The sequence below is a fragment of the Puntigrus tetrazona genome, chromosome 5 (genome assembly GCF_018831695.1).
Source record: "Puntigrus tetrazona isolate hp1 chromosome 5, ASM1883169v1, whole genome shotgun sequence".
NCBI classification, from domain to species: Eukaryota; Metazoa; Chordata; class Actinopteri; order Cypriniformes; family Cyprinidae; genus Puntigrus; species Puntigrus tetrazona.
In genome coordinates this window covers 2,869,476-2,895,642 of record NC_056703.1, presented here as the reverse complement: position 1 = coordinate 2,895,642, position 26,167 = coordinate 2,869,476, and the positions used below count along the sequence as shown (strand labels likewise).

The following is a 26,167-nucleotide window of genomic DNA, read 5'->3' as shown; positions in this document are numbered from 1 at the left end:
AAAATGCTCTTCTGCTCAGCAAAGCTGCATTTATTCGATCAAAAATGCAGTAAAAAAGTAATAGCGTGAAGAATTGCTAGAAGCTGTGTTAAATTTGAATTAGTGCTGTCAAACAATCACATATGAAATAAGGTTTTGTTGCATAATGTGTACGGTGTACATTTATTATACACATACGCAGTTTATATAAAAAAATAAATTGAGTGAATCCTAAGAACAGCATCTATATGAAATAGAAACGTTTTTGTAAATGTGTATCAATTTAATGCACCTTGCTAAATAAAAGTGTTAAAATCTTTAAAAAAAAAAAAAAAAATCATACTGGATATTTGAAGAGGTTGCATTATGCACTTCAGATATGGACGTGTTTTTCAGTGTGTAGTACAATAGTATTACCATGTCATAATGTCTCATACGCAGATGTTTGGGTTTACTTTAAAAATGTAGTTTTTATTTCTTAATTTTAGTCCTGTGGTTCTTATCGCTTCTCCTCGATTTTAAAAAACAGAGCAGTCACAATCTCCTTTAGCATTCAAAATCTGTAATTAGTGTCCTTGACTGTGTTGTCTGTGTGTGTTTTACAGGACAACATGTTGTTCTGTGACTCCTGTGACCGAGGTTTTCACATGGAGTGTTGTGACCCCCCACTGATGCGAATGCCAAAAGGTAAGCATCCACACACTTTAATTCCCATTTTATCATTACATTTGTCCCTAGGCACTCTGCTACCCTGTATATTAGGGCTGGGTTATATATCTCTCTCTCAATGCAATGCTCATGACGTCAGTAAAGCTGTTTTTTTTTTTTTTTTTTTTTTTAATTAGTGGTAAATCTCCACCTGTTTTCAAACGGATCACCAGTTAATACACACCTCCAGTTAATACACAGATCACTGACAAGCCACGCAATATCAGGTTGAGTTTATATAATGTATATCCCAGCCCTGCCGTTTATTGTATTGCTGTATTTACGCAAGAATCAGTTCTCTCTTTAATTATGGTAACGAGTAAGGATTCTTGATTGCTGTTCTGCAGGCATGTGGATCTGTCAGATCTGTCGGCCGAGAAAAAAGGGAAGAAAGCTCTTACACGAAAAAGCAGCACAAATCAAGCGGCGATATAATGCACCACTTGGGCGGCCGAAGGGCAGGTATTATAAACTGTTGGATTCTGTTTACAATCACATTTGTGACCCTGGAGCACAGAAGCAGTCAAAAGCAGTACAGGTATATTTGTAGCATTGGCCTACAGTACTTTTGTATGTGATTATAATTTAATATTTATAATTTTTCTTTTATGCCAAAAATGTTCCGTGAAGATATTTTCTACATGCCCTACCCTTAATAACAAAGCTTTCAAAACAAGATTTTTTTAGTAATATGCATTACTAAGAACTTCATTTGGACATAATATCATTTGGATAATATAAAAAAATTAATATATATAAATAAAAAAAAAAAAAAAAAAAAAAATATATATATATATATATATATATATTATTATTATTTATATTTTATCTATTTTTTTAAATATATATTTTTATTTATATTTTTTAGGAATCATTAGAATCATAAACGATTCAGTCTGCCCATATTTTACCTGTGTTTTGATTAAAAACTAGGTTCATGCATTTACTGAACTGTTTATTATTATTTTTTTTGTTACTAAATTTATGGATATCTGAAGTTGGCCGATCACGTTGATGTTCAGAAACAAATTTTAGGAAAAACTATTTCAAAGAGAGGCTAAGAAAAAATTCCTAGATCTCAGAAGTAATGACTTATTTTAATCACTGTACAATTTAAAAGAACAGAATGGCCCAAAGAGCACACAAAACACTGAGCTTATTTGCGAAAGACTACTTCTAGTTCTCTTGTCCTCAGACCGGGCCGTCCTTTTAAGAAGCTTCGAGGTGGTGGGCGTGGCAGGAGAAGGCGGGGTGCTGGAGGCGTTGACCAATGTTCTCAAGGCTCCTCCTCCCCACACTCCTCCTCCAGTTCCTCGTGCGAAGGCTATCCCGGCGACGATCGCATGCTGTTCTCTCTCAGAGAAGACGATTCCTCGCACGGCGGCCTGCGTTTCAACAAGAAAACGAAGGGTCTGATCGACGCCCTCAGCAAGTTCTTCACGCCGTCTCCGGACGGACGGAAAGCCCGCGCTGAAGTGGTGGACTATTCCCAGCAATATCGTATTCGCAAGAAGAGCAACCGCAAGGGAGAGCATGATGACCGGACCGGAGGTGAGGCGGGGAGAAAACTAAAACGATTAATCAAATTAAAAATGCTCTATATTTACTACGTCTGTACATTTTGAAAATGAATGCAATTTAATGGCTTCTCATTTGTTCACTCGCCACAAATGTGATGTGTGGTGAGATTAAAACCGACTGGTATTTCGCTTAAAAATCCTCTAAAATGCGTTTTCACTCACTTCTATGTGGAAAGATGCTAATATCGTTAGCAGTGTGCTAATGTTTCGTGTTGACATCAACATGGAGCGGCTTGGGATTCATTTAAAAACAACTCGTTTCAATGATTCGGAGTCGACTCTTTCTTTTGAGAGACATTAACTTCAAACACGTTGCACTTTCCGATTTAATGCTTTGCGTGGACGTGTTCATTCACTTAGAGCTGTGCATTTCAAAAATCCATCATATATCTATATCTATAATTTAATATAAATATTGGAAAGCTGATTTATTTCTTTTTTTTCTAAAAGCAGTTGTAATTTCAGTGATCAGTGTCATATGATCCCGAAGAAATCGTTCTGATAGGCTGATTTGGTTGAAAAACAGTTGTGCTGCTTAATGTTTTGTGACTATAATATTTGCTTTTCAATAAATATAAAGTTCAAAAAGAACTTGAAATAATTTCTTTTTTAAAGCTGTCCTTGTTATATAATTATGCATCATTTAAGTAACCTTAAGCCAAACCATATAGTAAGTACATGTAGTTAATAATAATAATAATAATCACACTAGCAGGGGTACCTTAAAATGAAACGCAATCTCTTTCGTAATATTAGTGCCTTTACTGTGATCTGATATCTGAAGAAAGAATAAATATGTCCGGGAAGGACATGGTGTACAATGAAGAATACAAATTAAATCTGAATGTGCCGTCTCTTTAATGAAGTGTTTTTCCTCTGGAGCTTCATGTTTGTGCTCTCACTCCGTCTCTGTGTTTTTTTTCTGAATCAGACAATCAGGATTGTGGAGACAACTGGCGAGAGGATGAAGACAAGCTGCCAGGACACGAGAACCTAACTGAGAAAGACGTGGAGCTCTTTAGGCACATTCAGGAGCTGGCACTACAGGTACAGCACGGGGGGAGACGCCTCCCCGAATTTCATTAATAATCCTCTTTCCGTTTGCAGAGAAACACGCTCTCTTATGAGCACCGTGTGTGTGTGTGTGTGTGTGTGTGTGTGTGTGTGTGTGTGTGTGTGTGAGACACTTTAGGTTTCAGGTCACACAGAACAGATTGATACTGTTATAAAAGTCAAATTTAATAAACGCATTAACAACGTAAAAATCCACCGTTAAACGTTCGATTAAACGCATGCGCTAATGCGTAAACTTTGACAGCTTTTCATGTAAACAAAGTGAATCCTTCTTGTCGGGAAAAAATGGTATGCTTGATGGTAGTGGAGCCTGTTGTTTGTTTGCAGTCGCTGATTCTCTTTTGCTGTATTAGCAATGACTTGGAAGCTGTGAAGGCCTTTATCTCTGCAGAATGTAATGTGGGGGATTTGAGAGTTTCCATTATCTTGACAGCTGGTGCCTCTCTCAGTGATATACACACAAACACAAATGCACATGTGTAGACTGATTGGCTGATGTGTGTGTGTGTGTGTGTGTGTGTGTGTGTGTGTGTGTGTGTGTGTGTGTGAGATTTGAAGGTCCCAGCAGAAGCAGCCAGACTCTGTCTGCCTGAGGCCATCAGTCGAAGAAAAACACTCACTAACCCAGAGAGAGAGAATCATATTCGCACGCAGCATAAGACAGATACAGCACGCTTTTGTTAAGCAGCCAGGAAAGAAAGATGCTGCAGTCTGACAGTATTAACTAAAAGTAGGCTCTATAACATTTAGTAGATGTACGCGCTGCAAAGAGCAGGGACTGTTGGCTGCATTTAAGCATGGGAGTGAATCAGTGATGGTGAAAGTCAGCAATACCAGCTCTAAAGTGTTGCATGTTGTTATTGCATTCTGTAGTTTTGCAACAAATACGTCTTGTAGGTTCACCAAGCATGCACATACAAACTATTTCTATTGATCCATGTGCGGCCTGATTGCTATGCCTTGCTATATTTGCATTCGCTTTCTTTTGTGAGTGCATGTTTTCGAACTACAATTCACAAACATTTATATTCTTTTAAAACAACATGGCGCGTTGTGAACGATGGTTCGGCTCAAGCCGCTTCACCTCCACTCTGCGCGAGCGTGTGTGTGAGATGCTGAACAGAGAAGTGTGTGATCACTACTGAGTGTCAGCAGGCTGGCAAGTGGCAGATGCTCTGAGTTTCCACTTGGGCTGCGGATAAGAGCTAATAATAATCCCGTAAGCTTGAGTGTGGCGCTGTATGCTTGTGATTTATTAGAACAAAAGGCAGAGCCTAGGCGTGTTTCTTGTGTGAAAGAAAGTGACCGTTTTCCTTCGTGTGGCAGGATGCTCTAGGAAAAAGACATTGTGGCCTAATAGTATCCCACTTAATCTGTCTTAACTCCTGTTTGTTTTGTACTTCATCTCTTATAGAAGGTCGGGGTGACTGGTCCACCGGATCCACAAATGCGCTGCCCGTCTGTTATAGAGTTTGGGAAATATGAAATTCAGACGTGGTACTCCTCTCCATACCCACAGGAGTACAGCAGGTGACCCACAGCATGTCACAATCATCCACAAAATGACTTTTTTTCATTTAAAATAAACAAATAAGCGTGTGTGTGTCACTTCGCACAAATATGGCGTTTATTTGCAAAAACTGATCTTTTTTTCATTTTTAACCTAGTCAAAAAACAACACCTGCAGTTTGATTGAAATTAATTAAAATGCACAATGTGAAAAAAAAAAAATAAAAATTTATATCCGTTTTTGCAAATGAGCTCTCATGTCAACGACTTAACACGGGGAGAATTTTATAGAGTCGTTTGCGGTATTTCCAAAACGACATCACATCTCGTTACTACATACTATTTTTGATTTGTTAGTTTAGCATCTGTTCTGTTGCATTCGTATTTAATCTTCTGTCCGGCGGCGTTCGACCTGCACAACAATCGCACCAGAGTTTGTTTTAATCGAACTTGTCTGGTGTTAGAAGGTCGTATATTGGCCAGGTGTGACTGAATCCTGTTTGGACATTTAAAATTTCTCCCATCAGCCAATATCCACGGCCACTTCTCAGAATTATTGATTGTGTGATGTCATAAATCAACTAGTAAAGTGTTGCAGAATCAGTGTTAACCTCTTACTGGTGTGTGTGTCTGTGTTTATTTACTCTCACAAGAGAGAGATGTGCTTGTGCACCTTTGATCTTAGGCTGTATGAACTAATGTGTGTTTGCTTGGATGCGACAGGCTCCCGAAGCTCTACCTCTGTGAGTTCTGTCTGCGCTACATGAAGAGCCGCAGCATTCTCTACCAGCACATGCGAAAGTGCAACTGGTTCCACCCGCCTGCCAACGAGATCTACAGGAAAGACGACGTGTCCGTGTTCGAGGTGAGCGGGGAAAAATGAAAAAAAAAAAATCTCTGCTCAGATAAAACCCACAAACACTCGCGCACGCTCTGCTTTGTTTATGCGCTCTTGGCAGCAGCGACGCTGTAGTCATGCGCACGCAAAGGTGTGTTTTCGTACGTTTTGAGCCAACAAAGGAAATCTCATTCACACTTGAAGCGTGCACGCGCTCCCACACTGACTCCGGCAATAACATCCGCCCGCTTCCTGCCCTCACAAGGTGTTGTAATGATGCCGCTGCACACGTAGAACGACAAGCTCTCATTTTTTAGAATCACTAATAGTGGTTTACTACATCCATTGTGTCTATAAAAGACCATTTAGGTTTAAACGTGACACGGAGATATGAATAGGTGTGGTTTAAATCAATGCCGCCAGACCAGATCGTACTGATTTAACATGTTTGCTTTGGAGATTGACAACCATATGTGACCCGCGCTTTCAGAATTAGTTGCTTTTTTCATTAAACTCATGACTGAGCTTTTGAAGGAAGAGTTAGCAAAGCCAGTTTTGAGAAGCAGGGCTGCACAATTAATCATTCAAAGCCCACTTATGTTATCCTGCGTGCATTTTTAAAAAAAAAATTTTTATACAGCTTATCTTAAGGGTTTTAAGTTTTTAATATAACATTATAATACCATTCAATGATCAACTACTGAGGCTTAATACTATGTGTGTTTTCAGCTTCACGTGCATGTAAAAATAACACGCAGTTGCATCAAATAATGTAATAAACATCAATTAATAATTACAATTGCACTTTCACGGGAATAATCGATTATTTCTTGTCAACTGACAAGTTCGGTAAAAGTTTGAGCGCAGAATCATCCTAGCAACATTGCAACGTTTTCTCCATTTCCTTTCTTAACATTAATTACTATATTAATAATCACAGTATATCCATGCTTCATTTTATCTTCATTAAAAATAAGAACAGTTGCAAAAAAACAGCAGTTAATCAGATATTGGAAGGAAACAGGAGTAGTGCTTTTTTTCTCTCCTGTTTTAGTAAGAAAAACAGATAATCATATCTACAGATACTGAAGTAAGTTCATTGCAAATAAGTTAAAGACATCTTGGATGTTTAATTACTATTTGGAGATTGGGATCGCTAGACAATGGCTTAATGAACGGAGTTTGATTGTTATATTGTTCAGTATAGAAAAGATAGAGGTCCTTTTCCAAGACTCCAGTTTCATAAAAAGTTTTTAAAAGTATATATTTGATAGTCAGAATGCTTGCTTTGCTTGAAATAAATGAAAAAGGAGTTGGCTCACAGGTTCAGGGCACCTGCAAACAAAAGAATAGTGCATTTACTGTGTGACCTACTCTTAAAAGATTATGGCAGTGTTTACTTTATGATATTTATATTGTAATATGCTAGGAGTGGCTGTTAGGAAGCACTTGTTTTGAACGAGAATATCGACAGGCGCATGTTTATAGTTTTAGCATGCACTTTTTATCCAAAAGACTTACAAGTTAAGAAATAAATCAAGCCATTTATCTTAAAGAAGCAGTAGCTTGGGAAATATATAAGCAAACAAACAAACCCACGTTATTACCCCTCTCTGTTCTAGCTTGTACTATTCTAACACATTTTAAAATAAGGCTCTGGGTGTATTGCACAATAATCTTTAATGCATCTGGCATTTAATTCAAAATAAACGCGTCTTCTCTCTGGGCCTACCTGTCACAGGAAGGAAAGATTGTATAAAAAAACATTTAATGCATCCAGCATACATGTTAATATAATCTATTATTATCATACCAGCAAAATCCATTTTTTTCAAGTTAAAGAATCTGAAATAGTGATTTTATTTTTGAGATCTTTTGGGTTTATTATTGTTTATTCATTGTTATTTTCCATCTTTTCCTTGCCTTGTAAATGGCTTCTAACAGTGCTGTGCGTGTTTTACTTTTACTTTGATACCAAGTTGTTGCTAATTTCAATTGGTTGAATTCAATTCAAACAACAGCAAAAAAGAACATTGAACTTTTTTTTACAAAACGAATAAAAACACACCATGCTATATGCCTAATATAAAATAACAAATCATTTGCACAAGGTTTAGGCATGCAAAACTTAAGATCAGCAAACACTAAACTAAATGAGAAATGCATTTATTAGTAAAACAAATAATGAAGCTTTGGAGACACTGCCATACTTGATTTTCCAACATCAAGTATGCAATGAACCAAATAAATGTACATTGTTAGCAAAATGCTTTGAGACACAGCAAAAAAAAATAATAAAAACTGTTTATAAAAATGAAACTCAGCAAACACTTTAATAAAAAAAAAATGCTTAAGCTCTCAGTATCACTTTAGATGAATGGCAGAAGTCAACAGGCTTTTTCAAAGTCCAAATTAATCTAAAAACAGGCTCTTTTGCATGTAATTTTCAAACTCTCGTCTGTCTCACCTCACTCTTTGTTTCTCCTCACGTGATGAATGAAATCTGATCCGTGATGATGTGATGCACACTACATTGAGCAGCCACATCCAGTTTTAATTATTCTCTAACTGAACTAATTAATTTGTATTACTGTACACAATCAAGACGATGGAGGTGTTATGGTGCCAGTAAAACACAGTCTGTCTCACGTTCATCTCTCTTAAACTGAACCGATGCCTGCATTCTGCTGCTGCGTCTTCATAGTATGTTTGTATGTGTGTTGCCGGGTGTGTTACTGCTTGCCTTCCTGTTTGGCCAGTTGGTTTTAGAGGCTCAGGTTTCAGTCTGGTCCTGACTCAGCAGGATACCTGTGGTGGCAGCACTGCTAAAAGCTAACGCTGCTGGCGCTCGGCCCATAGGAGAGGCAGGAGCTGCGCAGTTTATCACAGCCTCTGCTCCCGTGGAGCGCGTTTCGTGCCAGTCTCTGCTGCACAAGTTCTTTCAAAATGTTGATCGAGTCTTACAGACAATGCATTTTGCTGATGTGAACTGTGAATGAGAGTTAATTGTTAGCGTAACAGTATATGAATCCTTCGCATGCAACCAAATGCTGGGCATGTAAACGCATTTCATCATGCCTGCAAGGCTGAAAACATCTTTTCTGCTCTCCAGGTGGATGGAAATGTCAGCACAATATACTGTCAGAATCTGTGCCTGCTGGCCAAGCTCTTCCTGGACCATAAGACGCTGTACTATGACGTGGAGCCCTTCCTCTTCTATGTGCTCACACAGAACGACAGCAAGGGCTGCCATCTCGTAGGATACTTTTCAAAGGTGGGCTAAACCTTTTTTGAGTTAGATGACAATGTTGAGCAATTTGTCGTTAATGCTACTTTTTGCACGCTTCTTACAAGCAGATGCTTTGTTTGCTTCCATAGGGATTTATTATTATTATTATTATTAGTAGTATTATTATATATTTTAGCAACATGCCTATTCTAAAAGTGAATTGGGGATGGCGTTTATGCACTATTTTAAAAGAACTATTTTAAATTTTGCATGTGCATTTTTAAACCAAATGCGATCATGCACGACAAATATATCGCGTGGCATATGGTTTAAAGTGTATTGATTACATTTGCTAGAATTTGACTGTTTTTCTCCCCTTTTTTTTAAACCCCTAGGAGAAGCATTGTCAACAAAAGTATAACGTATCCTGCATCATGATTCTTCCACAATACCAGCGCAAGGGCTATGGGCGGTTCCTCATTGACTTCAGTAAGCATCTGCATTATCTTTCCACTCTTAATTCAGTCTGTGCTCATTCGATTTAGTTTCTTTTGAAGAGTATTGTACTCCAGATAGTGTCACTTATACACCGAGGATAAACTGTTACGATTCTCTCTGCAGGTTACCTGCTGTCCAAGAGGGAAGGCCAGCCGGGCTCACCAGAGAAGCCGTTGTCAGACCTTGGCCGGCTGTCCTACATGGCATATTGGCGTAGTGTGGTGCTGGAGTGCCTCCACGAGATCAGAGATCGACAGCTCACCATCCGCAAACTCAGCAAAGTCACTGGCATTTGTCCTCAAGATATCACGGCCACTCTGCTCAATCTGAACATGCTGGAGCAGAGAGGAGACCGGTGAGAAAGATGCTCACACGCTTCCCGTTGATTGCACATGTTTTCGTGCTAACGCAAAATTAACACAAGGATGCACCGCATTGATCAAAAGTGACCGAAGAGATATGTTACAAAAGAGTTTGATAACACTATTTTAAAATGTGCCCTTTTTATGCATTAAATTAATGTATAATAACAATTATGCCGAATTACGTGCACACTAAGCCAGACTCTAATCCTAACCATATAGCAAGTACATTAATATTAAGACAAAAGAGCTTTTTCGCTGAGTATGCTTTCAGTACTGAGTCAACAGCTAAAACAGGTAATAAAAAATAAGATGTGAATAAAATACACGTATGTATATAAACCAAAACAATTAACCGAGAAAGGAAAATAAATTGTACATACAGATGTGCTATAGATAAAATGTAATATTGCTCAATACTTAAACCTATAATAGTTAAGTCTAACCAAAATGTGCGGTTCTTTTTGAAGCTTGTATTTGTCTGAGAGAAACCTGAAAACGGTTTCTACAAGAGTTTTCTGTATTGATAATAAGAGACGTTTTCTTGAGCAGCAAATTATTGATTTCTGAAGAAGAGTAACGGCTGCTAAAGGTTCACTATGCTCACAGTATATTCACTATAATATCACGCATTACAGAAGAAAACACTTTATTCTAAATTGTCTCCATATCGCTCTTATTAATTGTTACATCAAAGGAAGGCTTGGTGAACATAAGAGACATAATCTTACTGACCCCAATCTTTTAAAGGGTGTTGTATATTTGTTTCCTGATTCGTCCTTTCTTCTTATAGAGTGATTATTCTGCGACGAGAGAAACTGGTGGCCTCTCACATGGTCCGACTTAAAGCCAAACCTCGACTCCTTGAAGTAGATCCAGACTGCTTGCGCTGGACACCTGTTATTGTCACCAACACGGTAGTATCTGAAGGAGAAGGGGATGAAGATGAGGAAGAGGAAGAAGGAGAGGAGGGACCTAAAGATGTAAGAAACTTGACTTTGCAATGTATAAGATTGCCATATTTTATCCATTAATTATGCAACTCTTAACTGGTACACAGACAAACACCTATGCACTCTTGTATCGAAAATGAAGCAAATGATCTTTTGAAAGTAATTTTCGCTTCAAATATTGACGACAACGTTGTGGATTGGTTTTGCCATTAGGTGGAGACTGTTGCATTTGCTATTGACTCGTTCATTCAAGAGATGTGTTCAAAACTTCCGATTCGTTCAGTAATGGACCAATTGTAGTATATGAATAGATTTTTGAATAGATTGAGGCATCTAGTATTTTGGGACAAGCTCTAATAAATTACACGTTACTTCATCTCTGTTTAAAACAAAACCAAAAAAATAGATTCTCAACTTGCCGGTACATACTAAAGCTGAATTCTGTTCTGTCTTTCTTCAACAGATCAAACCCAGCCACAAGAGCTCCCCGCTCTCTTGGCATATGAAGGGGGAACGGGAAAAGGAAGAAGACAAAAAGAGCTTCCCAGCGTTCCCAAAAAACCAAAGCTCTCCTCCGTCCTCTTCTGTTTGCAACAGTGTTCTCAGTCCTGAACGTTCTGCTCTTTTTCTCACGGCTAACGGGGAGCGCAGGGGACCTGGCCGCCCTCCCAAAAACTGGTTATGGGGCAAGGTGAAGGACGTACCACGTACAGGACCAGGTCGACCCCGTAAACTAAGGCCCCCAGAGGAGGAGGACGACGAGGATGATGACGAGGAGGATGACGAAGAGGAGGAGGATGAGGATGAGGAAGAGGAAGAGGATGAAAGAACTGGCATTAATAAAGTGACGTCATCGATGCGCTTGGCCTTGGAGAACGAGCCCGACTCCACATCAGCCTGTCCCTTGGAGGCTTCTAGGCACCCCGCGGTTGCACAGTCTCGCAGCAGAGGGCGCCCTCCGCGGAAAAAACGAGGCCCAAAACGCAGGCTTAGCGAGGATCCTGAAGATGATCTGCCATCGTTGCCCCACACCACAAGGCTGAGTGAACCCCCGCCTGCCTTCATCAGCGAGAGCAGCGAGGATGAGGACGAAGATGACGAAGATGAGGATGATGAGGAAGAGCTGAGGAGTCGCTCGCCGCCTGTCCTCACCAAGCCCACATTAGGGCTTAAATGCAAGGTATGACGCAAACAAGTCAAGAGCTCTCTTCGTTCAGACGATCAGCTCGTGATCCGTGTCTCAGAACGGCTCGGCGTGTATGAATGAACTCGTTTACACATTTGGCAACGCGCGGCCACCGGTTCCGCTGTAGTTCGCTGCGGATAATTACAGCGTTTCACTAGATTTTTTTTAGAGAGCTGCGTATTTGTAAGCCTCTTTTCACTGAAGCTGGAGTTTTCCTTCAGAATAAAAGCTCTGCTGCCGTTTCTGTCAAAATAAAAGGAAAAAGTGCAGCATGAACTGCTGAAAAGTGGTTTACATTACTGCAGTCAATTCAAAATATGTCTACCTGCAGAAATAAGGAAAGTATTGTAATTTTCCTACTTTAGTGTAAAGCAAAAATACTATAATTTTTTTGCAATTGTTTTACAATACATGGCGATTATTATGGCTTCTACTGTTATTATTATTATAATCACTGGTGTTTTAGGAATTCAAACAAATTGAATTGACTTTTTTATTTGTTATACTTTAAGACGTTTTCTTTAGTTATGGTTTAGAATTTTGAAAGTGCATTAGAATAACTTCACCTTTAAAACGTTTTCATAAAGTCTTTGTTTGTCTTTTTATTTAATATCAAAATATTGTGCATATCGTGTCGTAAGGTTTTGATACTGTGACATCCATAGTAGGCTACGAAAACCTGGAAACAAAAATGTTGTGGCTTATTCTATATCTTTCTTTGCGTTCCTCTCCTTGTAGTCTCAGAAGTCCTTGCGGAAGAGGCGTATACGTCAGCGCAGCCATCCCCACAGCAGCGTCGTTACAGAGACCATCTCGGAGACAACTGAAGTCCTGGATGAACCATTTGTCGACTCCGATTCTGAAAGACCCATGCCCAGACTAGAAGAAGAAACCCCATTTTGCAACCCTCTTCGACGCTATGCAGCAGCCCGCAAACACATGGGACCTGCCCCAAAAAGCATCAACAGAGGCAATCTGACTGAATCCGAGGAAGACGGTTAGTACACCTAATAGGAGTGGGACTCTTTCGTTACCTTACAATTCAATTCATAATGATTCTTGGGATCACAGTTATTATTGTTATTTTTTTTAATCACAATTTTTTAACAGGTTAAAATAGTAAGTCCTGTGCAAATGTGATGTTGATACATCCAACAAGTGGAGAAATCAGTGCAAATCACTAGAAGACTGAATGAGTTACTGTACTTAAATTACTTTTTCTTTAAAGTAAAGTGATTGCACCTATTTTTCTATAGCTAAAAGCTATAGCTTAATAAAAAAAAAACACAAATACAAACATGATACTTTGTAAATATAATAATTCTATATATAGTGATTTATTCATTTAATGTATAGTGATTTATTTATTTATAAGATATCACAAGCTCTAAAAGATTTCAGAACTTGTTTGCTTACATCTACAAATATTAAACCTCAAAATCTTAGGGTTAGTACTGCATCTCTCTGGTGAAAAAATGTAGCGATTTTATGTAAGTTTGTTTATAGTTATTTTTAAAGCTTCAAAATACTGTAAAAAAAAAAAAAAATTATTTCTAACAAAAAAGTTCTTGTTAAAAACTAAACAAATAAAAAAAAATGCTTATTTCTGCACAGATGAGACTTGATAAATAAAAAGAAAATATCAGCACTGGTATCAGCCAAAAAGAGTAGAAAAATATTGGTATTTTGGGAAAATCCAATATTGTGCATCCCTACTTAAAATGCATGCTTTATACTCGTATGGTAATGGGAGGAACTAATCCCATTTGTATGGCGCTCACCTATTGTCATCCCGGTTTTGATTTCAGCAAATCAGTTTGAGCAAACTCAGACATTGAGTTTATTGATATTCGTTTTATATTGTTATTAGTAATAGAATTTGTGGTATCGCAATTTATTTTATTACAATTAAATTATTTACATTATTTAAATTATTTACATTTATATTCTAATTATTGAAGTTCAATCATCTTATAATGCATATAGAGTTGATATTATTTACAATAGGCTAAGATATTGAAACTACTTACTGAGGGAAAAAGTCATAGTGAGAATTGGACTCTAAAGTGTGACCCGTTTAAACAGTGCTTCTCTTTTGTGACTTAAAAAAAAAAACAAACCTTCTTCTCTTCTGTTTAGATCCCACTCCTGTGCTGAAGCCGGTCGGTGCCCTGAGAAAACCTGAACTTTCTGAGGCCTCACAGAGAACAGGGGCTACAGCTGAGATGCCTGAGGTTCCAATAAAAAGAAAGAAAGGCTGGCCTAAGGGCAAGAGTCGCAAGCCGGTCCACTGGAAGAAGCGTCCGGGCAGAAAGCCCGGTAGCGGAGCCGGTCAGACAGCTGACACTAGTCTAGCAGATCCTTCTTCAGAGGACCCACCACCTCCAAAGATCAAAATGAAGCCCGGCAGGAAACCTCGCAGCTATTACCTGCAGCGTGCGCAAGAGGAGGCAGCCAGACAAGAGTTTGAGCAAAGCCGATTAGCTCAGGAGCAGCTAGATAATTCAACACTGGAGGACAAGACCTGTAAAAGGACAGCCAGAGCCTTAACGTCCGACCTCAGTCCTGAGAAGCAGAAAGACTCGGAAGAGGAGGACGATTTCCTTCAGGACTTCAGAGAGCCATCCAAACCCAAAAGACGAGGTCGGCCACCAAAAAATGGCAACCTCCCTCCTCCTGTACCCAAACCTCCTCCTGTGTCTGAGCCAGAAGAGGAAGATGAGGAGGAAGAGCGACCGTGGTCAGTAGAGAAAATCAGCCGCCCGCCTTCTCGTACCATGTCGCAGTCTTCCAGCACTAGAGTGTCACAGCCGAGAGCTGATGCAGAGGAAGATGAAGAGCGGGATGATGAAGATTGCGATAACGGGGTTAACCGGAGAACAGCAGCAACGCCCGGCTCCGGAAGCCGGCGCAGCGACGATCACGATGCCGACGACGAGGGCGATGGTCGCCTCGAAGAGAAAAGTGACAGCAGCAGTAGCAGTAAAAGAAGGAAGGGCCAAGACTCTGAGGATGATGTGGAAGAGCAAGAAGACGAAGAAGAGGAGGAACCGTCATCACCTGCTCGCTCTCCCCCCGTGAAGGAAGAACCCCAGAGCAGTGAGGGTTTTTTAGACATGCAGACAAATGTGGCAAGGGACTACGTCAGCAAACAGGAAGAAGTTGAAGACGAGGAGGAGGATGCCGAAGAAGTGCAGGAGGTGAAAACGAGCTCTGCTGACACGGATGAACGGCGTCGACGAGAGCAGGAGGAATCTGCAGCGGCCGCGGCGGCTGTGGAGACGGTGACCGCAATCGCGGTGCCTTCCGAGCCGATGGACATGCATCCTTTACACGTCGAGGACAAGAGCGTGCTCATGATGGAGACCGAGCACGCACACCAGCATCCCGACTTCAAAGATGACCTGAGCCACCAGCAACACACGCATCACCACAGCAGCGAGCTGGACCTGGAAACCGTGCAAGCTGTGCAGTCTCTCACGCAAGGCGAGGCCCAGGAGGAGGACACGGAGTCCCACGGAGCTTACCAGGACTGTGAAGAGACGCTAGCTGCTTGCCGGACTCTGCAGAGCTACAGTCACGGCGAGGGCGAGGAGGAGACGCTAGCTCTGGTGGAGGACTGTGGAGCTTCCCAGCACAGTCCCATGCCTAACCCACCTATGCCTACATTACCGAACCAGTCTGTCCGTTCGGTCAGCAGCCCCGGGATGACTCCTGGTCCGATGGATCCTGGATCGGGAGTGTCTAACCCTACGGGAACCGGAGGGGGAGCAAGTGGAGCATATACCCAGATAACCCCAGAGCATCCCAGCTCTTTATCCGCACCCTCGTTGCAAAACATGGAGACCTCTCCGATGATGGACGTGCCGTCGGTTTCCGATCATTCCCAACAAGTGGTAGACAGTGGATTTAGTGATTTGGGCAGCATTGAAAGCACTACAGAGAACTACGACAATCCAAGCAGCTACGATTCGACGATGGGCGGTAACGGAGGCGGCAGTGGAAGCAACGGAGGTGGCATGTCCGCAGCGGCAGTGGCGCCGTCCTCGTCTTCGTCCTCGAGTTCAACCACGCCGTCGTCGTCGTCTTCGTCGTCTTCGCAAGGCAGCAGCTGCTCCTTCATCTCCACGTCCTCCAGCACGGGAGTCAGCTCTCAGATCGCCATGGGCAGCTGTAGCCTCATCCAGCAAGCCGGTGGAAACGCCGTACCACAGCCGCCGCCCCCTCCTCCTCCGCCTTCCTCTAGCACACCGAGCTGCGGAATAAAATCTCCGCAAGGCTGCGTCATCGAAAGGCCGCCGAGCGCCAGCCAGCAGCAACAGAAAAAGGTCTCGCAACCGACTCAACAGCAGCAGCAGCAGCAAAACCCTCAACCGCAGCCTCCGCCCTCCGCTCCTCCGCCTCCGCCTCCTCAGCAGCAGTCGCTCTCGCAGTGCAGCATGGGAAACGGCTTCGCCTCCACGCCCATGATCATGGAGATCCCCGAGAGCGCCAGCAGCGCAGGAGGAGGCCGGAGTTTGTATGACCGCATGGGGCAAGACTTCGGCGCCGGCGGATACAGCCAACACTCGGCTTCTTTCAGCTTAGCCAAACTCCAGCAGCTAACCAACACCATCATGGACCCCCATGCCATGTCGTATTCGCATTCGGCTGCGGTCACGTCGTACGCGACCAGCGTTTCGTTATCCAACCCGGGCCTGGCGCAGCTCGCTTCTTCTCCGCACCCACCTTTACCCCAAGCACAACCCACTATGACCCCACCTCCAAATCTGAGCTCCGGCTCCATGAATCTCGGTTCGCCTTTGATCCAGTGCAACATGACGGGCGCCAACATCGGACTGCCGCCGCCTCCGCACACGCAGCGCCTGCAAGGCCAGATGGCCACAGTCAAAGGCCACATTTCGATTCGCTCCAAAGCCTCTCAGATACCCACGGGCTCCCCTCACCAGCAGCAGTTGTACAGCCGAAGCTCTGGAGCTGTGACCATGCAAGGCTCTCCGCGAACTTTAGCGGTGCAACGCGGCATGATGACGAACCTCATGCCTACCCCTGCCGCTTACAACTCCATGAACATGAATCCGCTCAACGCTGCCATGTCTGCCGGCTACCGAATGCCGCAGCCCATGATGAACAGCGGGTACCACAGTAACCCGCCTTACATGAACCAGCCAGCCCAGTACCCCATGCAAATGCAAATGGGCATGATGGGAGGCCAGGCTTATCCGCAGCAGCCTATGCAGCCCAATCATCATAGCAATATGATGTACACGGGCCCCTCGCACCACAGCTACGCCGGCGTCCCCAAACAGTCGCCTTACATGAGCAGATGAGCGGCGGAGAAAGAGCAGACTCTGAATCTCTCTGTACTTTATCCATTTGTTTCCACCACCCTCCAAAGTCCGGGACGAAACAGCAACTTGGTGGAGGAAGAGGACATAGAGACTGCGACGATTTCTTTTCCTTTATAAATATGTTGTCGTCAAGCTCTGATCCTTTTTAGGTTCATTTCCCAATTGCCCGAGCTGGGGAGATGATCTAATGGACCTCGATTAGGGCTAGCGTCATGCTCCCCTGTGTGGACCAACAGGAGTTGGTTTCCACCGAAACGTTCGCCACCGAGAGCGAAGAGGCGACGCATCAGAGCAGCTACAGGGGGAAGTGGACCTAACCTTTCAAACTGAGAAACAAATGCATTTACGTTGTTATCGAACATGCATACATTGAATCATGCACACAATCGTTCAATTGACATAGGAAGCCTTACCTAAAAAAAAAAAGAGACAAAATAATTGTAGATGGACTATTTTTTTTTTCTTTTTTTATTATATTATTATTATTATTTACTTTATTTTTAATATGTTCTTGTTTTTTTTTTTTTGTTGTTGTTTTTTTTCAATGACTGTTTCAATGCTTGTGTTTCAGGCTGACCTTCTCATGCTTTATGTGTGTGGACTAAGTGATTCACGCTCGCTCATACGCTCACTCATGAACGCATTCGCTCTGCAGCCGCTCGAGAGCTCACGCGGAGTTCTGTAAATCGGTGTCTTCCCAGTACGGAATCGTGTATATCCAAACATAACCGAAATGGCCCAAAATGACCATGCATCCATAGGCCGGGCTAGTCAGAAGTCAGTAATGTAAATATTCTGGTACTACCTGGTTCACAGCACAGAAAACGGTTTCATAAACACTCCACGGGTGTCACTGCAGCGCTCAGCGGTGGGAAGGTCTTTAATTAATTTCTTGCTAAAGCGCGCAAGGGCCCGCGTAACGCTGAAGGGGTAAACCACGCGATTAGCGTCGCTATGATTGTGCTCATCCGGCGACGCTAAAGACGCCTCCCAGAGTAGGCACCTCGAAGTAAGTAGCGCTCCTCGTACTCCAGCTGATCATGGGGTAGTGATGTTAGCTGTTAGCCACCAGAGGGAGTTGTACAAATAAGTAGGTCCGTGTCTGCAATGCACACATGGACAGATGAACACTCACACCCGGGATAAAGGTTAAAGTGCATGATGTCCTGAGATGGTTACTGTTTTAGGACCACGAGCAGAGAATTTCTTAATGTTCCAGTATTCATTGTCGATATGAGGAATCTTTCTCGAAGACCTGACGTTTCATATATTATTTGTGCGCTTTTGTTTTTCTGAATTTTATCAGACTGGGCAGCTTTCTTTTATGACAAGCTGACTCTTTTTGACTTTAGAAGACTTATTGTAGAGAAAATGTTTTTTCTAAAATATAAACAAAAAAAAAAGAAATTCTGACATGGATATTGGTACTGTCATTTTTTTCACTTCTGTTTCAGGAAAAAAAAAAAAAACAATGCATATTTTTTAGCTCGACTCTTGGGGTAATATTATTAAGAAATTCAAAACTAAAAAAAATTACAACTCACTTTTAGTGAATTTAAGATGCCTTTAACCTTTCCATTCCATCTCATCTCTAGAGTTTTCTATCTTTGTGTAGTATATTAATGCTATTTTAAAACAAAAGGAAAAAAGAGATATCTAAAGGTCACTTAGCGTTATTTTCTTTTTCTTTTCTTTTCTTTTTTTTCTTGGTTATTGTGTGTGTATAGGACAACTTCCTTACATCTACGAGGCATGTAAAAATGAGCTCAGTATATTTCTGTCTGTTTATATTGCTTACCTTTTCGTATACTTTGTAATTGTACATGGTGAATTGTAAGCTAAGAGAGAGCCTGGTAGCCGGCGAAAGAGAGAGAGCCAAGCTGGGGCGCTCGGTGATGGTCGGAAGCGTCCACCTTCCACTCCTCTCTGTTTTGTCCTTGTATGTATTTCCATTTATTCGTTTCTTTCTATTTTTTTTTTTTTTTTCTTAGCAAGTACTTTCAAAGAACTCTGTACATTTTAACATGGAACAAAAATAAATTATGTTGAGCCATTTCACTTACTGTATTTCTTGAACGTGTGTTTTTACGGAAATTCTCTCTTATAGTTCTCATGCGTAATTATCGGGCACATTGTTTTTGTTTTTGTCTTCCAAGCACGTTTTATCACTTCCAAACCGCATAAATCTTAACTGTAATTTTATTTTTATGTAAATAATAATTTGTAAGCGAGATATAATTGTCCACGAAGGCTGGAAGTGGAAAAACTCCTTATTTAGGTTAGATTTAAATGAGCCAAGAAAGATGGCAAATTATTAAAACTGATGCAAAACAGGAATTGCAAAGTTATGGCATGAATGCTGGACATCAATATGTTCACTGGGTCAGGGAAGAAGGTGGAGAAGAAAAGACACGTTAACTGCAGAAGATTTACGAATTAATGTGAAAAATTAGGTTAATTTATTTAGTCTCCTCTGACGTGATTTTCAGAATATTTTTGTTTTTCTGGAATCTAGGAAGTAAGTTTTTAGGTCTCCTTTTTAGTCAATCCTGCACGACTAGACTATTAGGAATAAAACTGAATAAAAATATTAGAATATCACTATGCCTGACTCTTATGCACGTGGCATGGAATTCATTCGCCTGTTTTAAACTGAACATTATTATTTATTTTACCTGAAAAGGCTTTCAAGTAGCCTTATACATGATCGTAACGCTTGTGTATTACAAATACATAATTCTGGGGAATCTTATTCCAAAGATATCCAGTTTAGTAAGTTTATTAGCGGATGCAGCTGTTAGACATTGAGTTAAAAGTTCGTTAAATGGCAATCGATCAATGTTCAGTTTTTCACCGTACTGTGTAATGCTCTGATGCTTTAAATTCACTTCAGTCATGCAAAAGTGCTTTTATTTATAGTATTATTTTTAGTGTATACTAAAATGTGCATTAGTTTATAATGTCGTAGCATAACCTGGGGACACACAACTTCAAGTCCTCTGAATAAAATGTTTAATACTGGAATTAGATTTATTAAAGTAAATCGAAATGTTCTAATAAAGACATTAGAACATTTCAATTTATATATATATATATATATATATATATATATATATATATATATATATATATATATATATATATATATATATATAAATAAATGTTCTAATAAAGACAACATTTCAATTTATATATATATATATATATATATATATATATATATATATATATATATATATATATATATATATATACACCCACCCATAGGTTCATGGGCTGATCTATAAGTAATTCAGTTTATTTTCAGTTTATTATGGTACTTTTAACCTGAATTTGTCAAAAGACAAGCTGCCTTGAGCCAATAAAAGAACGGCGTGCAGTGACGTTTGTTGGCCGCTGTCCAATCAACTTCGAGAATAATAGTGCACACATCCGCGTTATATACCAATTATATATCGAGTGGGCGGGTTCAACGTGCCAGACGTATCCTGCCATTGGTTGGAGCGGGTGACAATCACACGTTTTCTCGTCACAAAATAACGGAGAAGGAAGCGACGTTTCTGGTTCTTGTCTCATTAAAGAATCCTGGAATTATTAAAGTGTCGGGTGGGAAAAAAAACGAAACAGATCGTAAGTATCCATTCACATTCGCAACACGAAGCGACAAGCCAGAGGAAAAGAAAAGACGGGTGAAAACGCGAATGAATGAAGCCTTTTAATCCGCAGCTTGTCACGAGACTGTCCTGTGATGAGAGAGATGATGATGATGATGAAGATGATGATGATAAAACCTGACTCTTTCATCCGAGCAGGCTGCTGTTTTTTTTTTTTTTTTAAAAAGGCTATTCTTCTCTCCGGTAACCGGATAGGGACGCAGAATAAGAAACGAGCTCGGAGGCCTATCGGTTACCGCTGCTCCGATCCCGTTCAGTCGCGTCCCGTCTTCTTACTCTTGCTCTTCTTATCCCGCAGCTGCCGAGATGATCCACAGCCTGTTCCTGGTGAACGCGTCGGGGGACATCTTCCTGGAGAAGCACTGGAAGAGCGTGGTCAGCAGGTCCGTCTGCGATTACTTCTTCGAGGCTCTGGAGCGAGCCACGGAGCCGGAGAACGTGCCCCCGGTGATCCCGACCCCGCACCACTACCTCATTAACGTGCTCCGCCACCGCATCTACTTCGTGGCCGTGATCCAGAGCGAAGTGCCTCCTCTGTTCGTCATCGAGTTCCTGCATCGCGTCGTGGACACCTTTCAGGTCTGCTTTTATTTTACTTGCTGTAGAGTCATGATCAGTACCAGTGCGTTGTGTTGAAAAAGCACTATCGCTGTCTTTTTCGTTCTTAAAGACGTGTTTTTTGCTCGCATTTATTTCTTTCAGCGCACAGAACAAAACTTTACGTTTTAAATGAGATGTCATTTGTTTTCTGTGATGCACAGCTGTGTTTTTAGCTTCATTTCTTCATCTTTAAAATGGCATTTGTGGTACTTTTTTTTTTTCGAGATCTAATGTAAAAAGCTATCTATCTATTTAGTGAGAAGCAAATTGTACTAATACTTTTATTTAGCAAAGATGCTTTAAATTGATCAAAAGTGATTATAAAGACTTATTATGTTACAATATGTGTTTAGAAATCGTCTGTTTGTAACATAATAATTATATATATATATAATATAATAATATATAATATATATAATAAATAAAAAATAAAAAGTTGATATATATATATATATATATATATATATAATGAAAAAGTGATTATTATTTATTTTATTTATATGTATATAAAAACTTGCTGTAAATAATTGATATATATAATATTTATAATATTTATGTATATGTATGTATATATATATATATATATATATATATCTATATATATATATATATATATATATATATATATATATATATATATATATATATATATATATATATATATATATATATATATATATATATATATATATATATATATATATATATATAAAATATTTATTTATAAAATATATATAATATATTATTGTATTCTAAAAAGTATTTTAATATTATATTTTATATAAAAATATATATTTATTACAGCAATTATAATTATAAATATAATTTTTTACAGCAAGTCAAAATATTAGAATGGTGCAAAAAAATCAGCTTTGAAATCACAGGACTAAATCACGTTTTAAAATGGTTGTTATTTTAAATGGTAAAAATATTTCAAAATGTTCTGTTTGCTAAAAAAGGCATAACTCTTGTTTTCGTCGTGCGTTCCAATGAATCAGAGGTATTTTGATCGTTTCAAATGAGGAATCACCGCATTCTGTTTCTCCCTTCAGGATTATTTCGGGGTTTGCACAGAAGCGGCGATTAAAGACAATGTGGTGGTGGTCTATGAGCTTCTGGAGGAGATGCTGGATAACGGCTTCCCGCTGGCCACCGAATCAAACATCCTGAAAGAGCTCATTAAACCTCCCACCATCCTGCGCACTGTGGTCAACACCATCACGGGTATTCTGGGGTAGCTCCTGCTTTATTAAATATTCTTCCCAATGGCCGATAACCGTTTCTTGTTTCTTCTCTGCGCTCAGGGAGCACTAACGTAGGCGAGCAGCTTCCTACAGGTCAGCTGTCGGTGGTCCCGTGGCGGCGCACCGGGGTCAAGTACACCAACAACGAAGCTTATTTCGACGTGGTGGAAGAAATCGACGCCATCATCGACAAATCTGGTAGAACGTCTCTTTATATCACAGATCCAGTCGTAAAATGCAGGTGTCTTAAATAAATGTATGTCTCGCCCCTAAGGTTCCACGATCACAGCAGAGATTCAGGGAGTGATAGACGCCTGCGTGAAGCTCACGGGGATGCCCGATCTCACCCTGTCCTTTATGGTAAGTCTGGACGTCTTTTCTAAATAAAAGCTAGTTTTGTAGTTCTGAGCAACTAATTACAGCTACCAGCCGTCAAGATCACTGTTCTGTTCTGACATGAATAAGGTTAAAAAAAGAAATGACTGATTGAGTCAGTGTGGAAGAACTTAAAGCCAACTCTGGTGCGACTTTATTTTATATATATATATATATATATATATATATATATGTATATATGTATGTATATATGTATGTATGTATATATATATGTATGTATGTATATATATGTATGTGTATGTATTTTTTAGTTATATATATGTATTATTATATATTCAAAATCCCTATGTATATATAAAATAATATATAAATATATATGTATATATATGTATATATGTGTGTGTGTATATGTATATGTATATATGTATATATGTAAAAACATGAAGCTATTTTATTTTATGTTTGGACAAATGTAACATTTAATATTTAATATTATAGTTTTCCAAATGTGTGTGTATGTATGTGTTTATATTTAATCCATATTTAGTTTTAATATTAAGTTTTAATATCAAGTTTTCAAAACTTAAATAAAATAACCAAGTTATTAAAAACAAAAATGTAATAAAATAAATAAAAATGAAAACATATATTTATTATTATTATTAGTATTATTATTATTATATTTATTTATTTTTAGGGATTTTGAATAATTTTAATAATAAGGTAATAAATTTAAAAGCATGTAAGACAAATACTATAAAAATTAAACTGAAAATCTAAATGGCTAAAAAGCTCATACAATATGATTTTATTATAATAATGTAACTACTACTAAAAAACACGGTCGTGTGCTCTGAAGTGAATTCTCTGTCCTGTTCTGACACCTTTACCTTTCAAAACGGCTATTTCATTCTTTAGACGTTTTTATATTCACGTGTTTGCATTTATGCGTTTGAGAGACGACCTGCCGAGCTCACTTTGAGGCACGGGCTGGTATCACATCCTCTGTTACCGTACTCCCTCGTCTGTGCTTCTCTAGAACCCTCGGCTCCTGGACGACGTCAGCTTCCACCCCTGCGTCCGGTTCAAGCGCTGGGAGGCCGAGCGGATCCTGTCCTTCATCCCGCCGGACGGAAACTTCCGCCTCCTCTCCTACCACGTCAGCTCTCAGAAGTGAGGACCGAAACGACCTCTTTGACATGTTCACGGTGCTATGGCGCCTTTCTAGGGCTTAAGGTGGCTTCACGGGGAAGGTACAGGACTTTATTTTAAAGTGTCCGTGCCCTTACTAAAAGAAAAACCACTAATTAGGAATAGTTACATGCAAGTCATCCTAACTATAAAGTAAGTTCATTATTATTCAGTAATTAAATGCGACAAGGACACCTTAAAATAAAGCGTAAACCATTAATATAATAAACGAACATGACAAGAGAAGAACTAAATATAACACGATAAGAACAGTAACATTCAGAGAATACAGTGTTGGACGTAGCTTTAGAGAACAGGTATGTTTTAAGTGATTTATATTTGGAATATTATTAGTTGCTCGAGGCTTAGTATGATTTCTACACTACAGTTCAGATGTTGGGGGTTTTAAAGAGTATTTGGAAAAAGAAAAGACTGCGTTTATTTGATACAAATGCAGTAAAAACAGCAATATTAGGAAAATGACTCTGTCTTAAAATGTTATGCATTTCCGGCATCATGTCTCCAGTCTTCAGAGATCATTCACACGCTGCTCAAGACGCACTTCTTCTTCTTATGGATGTTGAAAGCAAGTTTCACGAGAACATTCTTTTTGTCTTCGCTTTGATTAATGCAACGCATCCTCGATCTAAAAAAAAGCATGCATTTTAAGGCTCAGTGTGTGGCTGACCGCTGTGAGCGCTGTGTTCCTCAGCCTGGTGGCCATCCCGGTGTACGTGAAGCACAACATCAGCTTCAGAGAGGGCAGTTCTCAGGGCCGCTTTGAGCTCACCCTGGGCCCCAAGCAGACCATGGGCAAAGCGGTGGAGTCCGTCCTGGTGAGCAGTCAGCTGCCCCGGGGCGTCCTCAACGCCAACCTCAACCCCTCGCAGGGAACCTACACCTTCGACCCCGTCACCAAGGTGAACCAGGCTTTATTGTCTTCTGTGTTCATTGACTTTCTTCTGGTGTTCAGCTGGCAGGGCCCCTGTGCCGTTTGGAAAAGTAGAGAGTTTGACTTTCCCAGGTATGGAAAGCATGGGAAAAAGAAAGCAGAGAAAATATTTCCAGACGTATTTAGTTACACTTTGGTGTCTTCTGGATGTTTTCACTAAAAAACACAAGCAAAAAGCCTGAAATCTCAAGCTTGACGGGTGCATGGAAAAACAGTGTCTCCTGTTAATGAAAATGGAGTTTAATGAAAGAATTTTAAAAATGTAAATGTGTTTTTCAGCTGAGGTTGAGTTAAACTGGACATTAGTCCTTGATGTTAGAAGTACCGCCTTAAGTGATGACAAACAGAGCAAATAATAACATGTTGAACAAATACATCCTTGCTCTCATTTTTTGCATAAGAACACTGTAATGCAACAGAAAGGGGTTATAGTGTGTGTGTGTGTGAGTGAGTGAGTGTGTGTGAGTGTGTGTGTGAGTGTGTGTGTGAGTGTGTGAGTGAGTGTGTGAGTGAGTGTGTGAGTGAGTGTGTGAGAGAGTGTGTGAGTGAGTGAGTGAGTGTGTGAGAGAGTGTGTGAGTGAGTGAGTGTGTGTGTCTGTGTGAGTGTGAGTGTGTAAGTGAGTGTGTGTGTGAGTGTGGTGTGAGTGAGTGGTGAGGTGTGAGTGAGTGAGTGAGTGAGTGAGTGAGTGAGTGAGAGTGTGTGAGAGAGTGTGTGAGAGAGTGTGAGTGAGTGTGAGTGAGTGAGTGTGTGTGTCTGTGTGAGTGTGAGTGTGTAAGTGAGTGTGTGAGAGAGTGAGTAAGTGAGTGTGTGAGAGAGTGAGTGAGTGAGTGTGTGTGTGAGTGTGTGAGTGTGAGAGTGTGAGTGAGTGTGAGTGTGAGTGTGTGAGTGTGAGTGAGTGCGTG

General features: G+C 40.2%; 2 protein-coding genes across 2 annotated transcripts in view; both read left to right on the top strand.

Annotated features, from left to right (window-relative positions):
* The window catches only part of kat6a (K(lysine) acetyltransferase 6A), a 34,074-nt gene extending 14,740 nt beyond the window's left edge, over window positions 1-19,334 (top strand). Inside the window, exons 5-17 of the mRNA XM_043240716.1 lie at window positions 585-666; window positions 1,035-1,149; window positions 1,883-2,238; window positions 3,199-3,314; window positions 4,756-4,871; window positions 5,574-5,715; window positions 8,801-8,962; window positions 9,313-9,406; window positions 9,539-9,770; window positions 10,571-10,760; window positions 11,194-11,910; window positions 12,655-12,913; window positions 14,056-19,334. Coding sequence (XP_043096651.1) covers window positions 585-666; window positions 1,035-1,149; window positions 1,883-2,238; window positions 3,199-3,314; window positions 4,756-4,871; window positions 5,574-5,715; window positions 8,801-8,962; window positions 9,313-9,406; window positions 9,539-9,770; window positions 10,571-10,760; window positions 11,194-11,910; window positions 12,655-12,913; window positions 14,056-17,246 — 5,772 coding nt within the window. The 3' untranslated portion in view covers window positions 17,247-19,334. The remainder of the gene's footprint in view (window positions 1-584; window positions 667-1,034; window positions 1,150-1,882; window positions 2,239-3,198; window positions 3,315-4,755; window positions 4,872-5,573; window positions 5,716-8,800; window positions 8,963-9,312; window positions 9,407-9,538; window positions 9,771-10,570; window positions 10,761-11,193; window positions 11,911-12,654; window positions 12,914-14,055) is intronic.
* Window positions 19,335-20,749: 1,415 nt separating this feature from the next.
* ap3m2 (adaptor related protein complex 3 subunit mu 2) overlaps window positions 20,750-26,167 on the top strand; it is an 8,729-nt gene continuing 3,311 nt past the window's right edge. The window contains exons 1-7 of the mRNA XM_043240521.1: window positions 20,750-20,897; window positions 21,240-21,520; window positions 22,594-22,765; window positions 22,846-22,983; window positions 23,060-23,145; window positions 24,161-24,294; window positions 25,025-25,232. Coding sequence (XP_043096456.1) covers window positions 21,248-21,520; window positions 22,594-22,765; window positions 22,846-22,983; window positions 23,060-23,145; window positions 24,161-24,294; window positions 25,025-25,232 — 1,011 coding nt within the window. The 5' untranslated portion in view covers window positions 20,750-20,897; window positions 21,240-21,247. The remainder of the gene's footprint in view (window positions 20,898-21,239; window positions 21,521-22,593; window positions 22,766-22,845; window positions 22,984-23,059; window positions 23,146-24,160; window positions 24,295-25,024; window positions 25,233-26,167) is intronic.